The sequence below is a fragment of the Euleptes europaea genome, chromosome 7 (genome assembly GCF_029931775.1).
Source record: "Euleptes europaea isolate rEulEur1 chromosome 7, rEulEur1.hap1, whole genome shotgun sequence".
In the NCBI taxonomy this organism is placed as follows: domain Eukaryota; kingdom Metazoa; phylum Chordata; class Lepidosauria; order Squamata; family Sphaerodactylidae; genus Euleptes; species Euleptes europaea.
In genome coordinates, this window is record NC_079318.1 from 68,429,928 (window position 1) to 68,436,508 (window position 6,581).

Below are 6,581 nucleotides of genomic sequence, written 5' to 3' on the forward strand. Positions count from 1 at the left end.
CGAGGAGCCTTTCAAACATTATCCGGCGGGCGTGGGCGTGGTCCACCGCCCGCGCGCGTCGCCTCCTAGAAGAACTACCACTCCCATCATGCCTTCCCATGAGCGTTCGCGCCAATGCACGCCGGAGGTTGTAGTCCTGCCGCCGACTTCAAGGCCCCGCCTTTTCCGCCTGTGCAACTTCGGAAACCCCGTGCGAGGGGGAACGACGCTCTCTTTCCGGCGTCCGCCATTCCGCGAGCAGGTGGTGGGTGAGTCCCCCCTCGGTCCCTCGCGCCTTCCCTCTCGAGGCCTCGCGTGCGGCCCAGGGCCTGCGCGCTTTCTTATGAGCCTGTTCCCTCCGCTTGTTGTCTCCTCCTCAGGTGCACGCGACGCCGGCGGCCGCCCTTCGAGCCGTCGCCATGCAGATCTTCGTGAAAACCCTGACAGGGAAAACCATCACCCTCGAGGTGAGGGAACCGGAGACGCGAATGGGGGCGGGGATTGACCGGACGAGGCCAGGGCACGCTAAGGAGAGGCCGGGCTGTAGGCCTCTGGCTCGCGCTCGTCTGAGTCGACTTCAGCCCTTTCTAGCTTGGCTCCTTTGTGTGTCGTCGTCCCCCCCCCCCCAAAAAAAAATTAGCTCTCGTAATTCCTTATTAGTGGCTGTTAATAATCAAGAATGGCAGTCTACCCTACGCTTCACAGAATAACTACAAGAGTCCTTCTGGATCAAACGAAATGCTGGATTGAACACATGAAGCTGCCTTGTACCGAACCAGATCCTTGGTCCATCAAAGTCAGTACTGTCTACTCAGACCGGCAGCAGCTCTCCAGGGTCTCAGGCAGAGGTCTTTCACATCACCTATCTGCCTAGTCCCTTGAACTGGAGATGCCAGGGATTGAACCCGGGACCTTCTGCGTGCCAACCAGATGCTCTACCACTGAGCCGTGGCCCCTCCTCTTTAGGTGCCTTTGGAAAGTCATGGGCGGTGCACGGAGACTGGAGCCCTTTGTACCCCCGCCCCCGAACTGCTGTTCACAGATACACTGCCTCTGAACGTGAAGGTTTTGATTGGCCATCGTGTCTGATACCTGCTCATAGACTTATTCCTCTGTAGCCCTTTCGAAAGTCGTCTTTGCTAGTGACTATCACTGCTTTGCAGGGCAATGTCAGGTGTTTTTTTTTTAAGGCCTCTGATCTTAAATTATTATTGTCTGAATTTTGACAGTGTTGAGGCAGCATGGGAAAGAATGGTCGCTTATATTATTGTACGCAATTACATTATTCTTGCAAAAACTAAGCCAGAGACCTTGCTGTAACATCGCCTTTCCCCCTCTCTTGTATGCAGAGCTGTGCGGACAGAGGAGGCAGAAAGGGTGATATTGTCCACTTCTCTCTCCCCACTGCAGCTTCTGACCCATGTGGCTATTAGTCCATATAGGCCCTGAGACACTTGGAATGGTGACTTGGGTGGGGGGTACAGGAAAGATCTGCAACCGTCAGCACATTCTGTGGACAGGTCACTGGATCCCACCCATAGTTTGCTGCTTTTGCCTCATTTTACAGTTGGGATGTTCTCAGCGTTGTCTATATGGGTTGTGGTACAGGTAGTCTCCGTCACTTGACTTCCATTTTTTGGCCATCTCAGTAGTTGACTACACTTCTAACTTGGCCTTTTCCAGCCTTGCTCTTGTAAAGGTTGAAAGGAAATTAAAGGGAGGGTCATTCTATTAGCATGCCTACCTACTACTAGCCAGTGGGTTGCCAGCTATGACTTCTAGTTATAAATACACTGTAAGCTGCAGAAAGATGGGTTAGAGGGAGGAAATCAAGCTGCTAAAGCTTTTTCTCATCACTTCTCCATTCCTGGAGAAGCTTCCTGCTAACTGTCTTGTGATACAGGAGGAAGGTCAATTAAAAAATATTAGCTAGAATGAAAAACATCCAGACAAAATAATTAACGAGACTCTGGAGTAGGGGATGCAAGTAGAATTACTTATAATGACCATCCTTTGGTTTTCCTGGTTACCCTATCCTCAATTGGCCCTTTTGCCCAATTCTCTCTGCCTTGGGATGGTCTGAACTATGTGAGCTTCCTTCCTGGGGTTACTGTTTTCCTTATAAGAAATGTCTCTTGAATTGTTTTTATTTTTGGATTCCATTTTACCTTTTCCTCCACCCTTTTCCTCAGAAGAGAATGTTCCCTGTTCCCAGCTCACTGGAGGAAATTGTCTAAATACTTTGTGCTCTATTAACATAGTTTGTTTTAAATGGATCGGTCAGGTTCATCATCAATTGCACAGTGCACAATACCTCTCTATATGTGATGTGAAACCTGCATTGTGGGGCTGCTTGAGTAAACATGCATAGAATCAGATTGAAGTTTTGACTGCAATGTCTGCAATGTGCAATTGCAGTATTTTACAAGAACATGCATGTTTTGAGATGTGCAATACTATGCTTTTAAGCTAGAACTATTTTCATTAATACGCTTCAAAGATATAGTGTGTACATATGCTGTTTTACAGTTGATGGAAAAGGGCAGTAGGATTGTCAAGTGTTTCATTGCTGACTTCTAACTTTTATGACAGGTTGAACCCTCTGATACTATAGAAAATGTCAAGGCCAAAATCCAGGACAAGGAAGGTACGTTTCACTATAGATTGGGAACTCTTATGTTTTGTAATATGTTCCAACTACACAGTAGAGCTTTTCAGTTTCTTGTTAAACAAGAATTTACTATACAATCCTGACTATGCATACTTGAGAGTAAGTCCCATTGAAAGCCTTAAGACTGACATGTAACTGGAGTGAGAGGCTGGTTGGTATTGCTTGTGATGCTATAAAACTTAATCATTAATGATCTGGAGATGTAGAAGCGTTAGGTTGGCTGTAGCTGCAAAAGAATTGTTTGATGTTCTCTTTAAAAGTAATTGAAGAAAGGCTGCATAACAATTCAGTGTTAAAATTCAGGGTAATTTTTCTCAGCGTACACTAACTTTTTGATTCATGTACTCCGGGTTCCGAATTAATTGTAAGCTCTTATGCCATTAAAGGTTTTTTTTTTAATTTTTTGAATTGTAAGCTCTTGGGAGGAAAAAATCCTGTGTCATAGAAAGCTCACAATCAATCCGGTTTGCTTTTGCAAATGGAACATTATCAATTAGGAAAGGGAATGCCCCCTACCCCTCAAAAAACCAAGTCAACCTATCCAAAACAAAAAAATCCTATGAAATGCAAGTAGGATGCCTGTCTAAAATATTTGTGAATATTTATTTGCACAAGGTACTACAAATGTGTACGTATAAACAGACGCATGCAGGGCTCTTTAGTATGGAAAGATGCAGAGAATAAAAAAGAGGAGAGGTGCAATATGGCTATAATTCTGAAAATGTCCAGAGAATGATGGGCAACAGTTACTGAAGACTTAGTTCATTGTCTGTAAGAATAATGGCCAAATTGTTGTCTGATGGGCACAAATGTGGAGGCTGTCAGGTACAAATAAATGATCACAATAGCCAACCAAAAGGATATCTTTTGTTCTGACAAAGTGGTTTCCAGTTATTAGGGACTCAGTATCATTGCCCCATCCTGTTGTATAAAACAAACATCAAACTTGAGATTAGTGTGATACCCATGTTTGGCATGTTTTGACATTATTTTACTTCTTGTTGCAGTGTTAGTAAATTGATCTGTTTTTTCTTTGCCTAGGAATTCCTCCTGACCAACAGCGACTGATTTTTGCTGGCAAACAATTGGAAGATGGGCGCACTCTATCTGATTATAACATTCAAAAGGTGTCTGCCTTCTCTGTATTTTGATACAGTAAATTGCTGAACTAGTACATTAAAAGTACATGCCTTAATATTGAGTGAGGATAACTTCCTTTACCTGACACTAGGCAAAAGAAACAGTGGTGACAGTATCCCCACGCATTCCTTGTTAAAAGAATGGGAATCGGCTTGTGTATGAAAGGCAGAAGCTTACGAAGAATTGTTTTGTTTTCCCCCAGCATCTCTTTAATAGGGTGATACAACTTTGACAGGAACAAACTGGAGGCTTAACTCTTGCATAGTTACATGAGCATATAGCAAGCCTTGAGCATACAGAACTTATTCTGACATTGCTTAATCCAAATAGATCCCCTCAAACGTGGTGAGTTTAGCAACCATGAGATTTTAAAAGATTGCTTTATTAAAAGGTAAAGGTCCCCTGTGCAAGCACCAGGTAATTCCTGACCCATGTGGTGATGTCACATCCCGATGTTTACTAGGCAGACTTTGTTTATGGGGTGGTTTGCCAGTGCCTTCCCCAGTCCTCTTTACCCCCAGCAAGCTGGGTACTCATTTTACCGACCTTGGAAGGATGGAAGGCTGAGTCAACCTTGAGCCAGCTACCTGAAACCAACTTCCATTGGGATCGAACTCAGGTCGTGAGCAGAGTTTGGACTTCAGTACTGCAGCTTTACCACTCTGCGCCATGTTATGTTAAAGAGTCACTGGAATTGTTTTCTATTCACAGCAGCCAGCGTTTGATTTGTTTCAGGCGCTGGTCGCAAGATGGTAGTGTTGAGTGATTATTTGTACTTCTTACATTTATCACCGTCACAGAAGCAGTGATGGTGTTGCCCTCACACAGTCCTGAGATAGGTTAGGCTGAGTGACTTGTCCAACGCTGTCTAGGGAGCTTTGCAACTGAGCAGAGAACTAGGCCTGCCCAACCCTAGCTGTTATCATTACATAGTCAAAATCATGTGCATCCCTTTTCCCTTAACAAAGTTTGCTTACTAAAAACAGGAGTCTACCCTTCACCTTGTGCTGAGACTTCGTGGTGGTGCAAAGAAGAGAAAGAAGAAGTCTTACACCACCCCTAAGAAGAACAAGCATAAGAGAAAGAAGGTGAAGCTTGCTGTCCTTAAATATTACAAGGTAAGAACAAATTCATTAGTTTTCTGGGATGTAGTGCAGTAGGAATAGGCACAGGGATAAGCAGCAAAAAACTGTTTGAAGATTTTCAAGTTCTCAGTGGATATGGATGTCATAGGCTGTGGTATTTGTATACTCAGACAAGCTAGAAAACTAGAATATGCTCCAGTCTCATTCAGATGACTTACCTGTTTTATAAGCCTGTTCATAAACAGAGCAAATAGGCAGAAGGGGCAAATAAATGCATTAGTACAACTGATTCATATTATACATTATTCTCCCCAAAACAACCCAGTGAGCTGGATTAGGCTGAGGGTGACTGGCCCACGGTTCTGTGGCAGTGTGGGAATTCGAAGCTGGATTTCCCACCAGCTCGAGCCACTACAGTACACTGCTGTAGGAAAGTTAATTGCTCTAACAACTTGTGCTTGACTTTAAAAGCTGGGCTCCTGCATTTGAAAGTCGGGCGTAGGGGCTAATGCAGTGCTGTTGATCACGCTTTTCTTCCTGCAGGTGGATGAGAATGGCAAAATCAGCCGCCTGCGGCGAGAGTGTCCCTCTGAAGAATGTGGGGCCGGAGTGTTCATGGCTAGTCACTTTGACAGACACTATTGTGGCAAGTGCTGTTTGACCTACTGCTTCAACAAGCCAGAAGACAAGTAAATGTGTCTGTTGTAATAAAAAACTTTAAGTGACCCTGTTTCTCTGATTACATGAGGGCAGACAAGTGGGTGGGGGCTGTACAACACTGCTCGGCTTGTATGTGTAATAGAGGTGCAGAGGGGGAAGGTGGTGTGGGAATGCGGGCGGGGCAACATCTTGTCAACACAATCTTGTTGCTCTTACACTGCCCACAGCATCATAAGATACAGCATTAAGAACCAAGACATTGTGCAGTGCTCAGATGTTGTTAAATCTGCAGTGAGGTTGAATTCTATGACTGCCCCTTACCTTGGTTTATTTTATATAACATAATCCGATTCCATTTCCCTGGTTGTTGGAAATGGTATACACACTCTGCCTCTTTTTGCAGTAATAAGAACTGTTTATTAAAGTGGGTCTGGGGACGCTTTGTGTCTGATTAATAAATGAAGTATAAACATTAAATCCACATGGATAATATCAAAACAGAGAGCCTCCTCAGTTTTGGAATGGGATAGTGGCATTTTAGTTGACTTCCTTGATTGTGACTCCAGTTACTCGATGCTGAATTTCCTTCAGTATGTTAAAAACAGGCAGTGCATTTTTGTTTCTGCTTCATTATTGCACAATTCATTTCCCAATGCATAGACACTTTTCTGTCTTAAACTATCCAATTGGTGATAGTTTTCAGGGATTATACACATTCCATGGCATATTCCTAGCAGAAAAGTTAGGCAACCTGACACAGTAGGTTTAAATATAGGAATTGCCATTCCCACTCTGATGATAGTGATATGGAGAGAGGCTGGGTAATTTTTAATAATTAATTTATGTAGTCCTTGTAAATGTTGCAATGTGTGTAAGGTGAGCTAGCACTATTCCATATTGCAGATGGCTGCATGACTAAGCCTACCTATTGATTTATGGTAAGACAACATTTGACCCAGCAACTCAATTCACAGCTCATGTTTTAGCATATTCTACAACGGTTTCCAAATGTACCATCTTTACAGCAGGCATGCAAGGTTTAGTTA

At 43.8% G+C, this 6,581-nt stretch overlaps 1 protein-coding gene across 1 annotated transcript; it reads left to right on the forward strand.

The window, feature by feature from the left end:
- The first annotated feature begins 371 nt into the window (after positions 1–371).
- RPS27A (ribosomal protein S27a) lies at positions 372–5,599 on the forward strand. Its single transcript, XM_056852691.1, has 5 exons — positions 372–446; positions 2,572–2,626; positions 3,692–3,777; positions 4,777–4,908; positions 5,419–5,599. Exons 1-5 carry the CDS (start codon positions 399–401, stop codon positions 5,566–5,568), a joined length of 471 nt encoding a protein of 156 aa, XP_056708669.1. The 5' UTR covers positions 372–398; the 3' UTR covers positions 5,569–5,599.
- Positions 5,600–6,581: the final 982 nt, after the last annotated feature.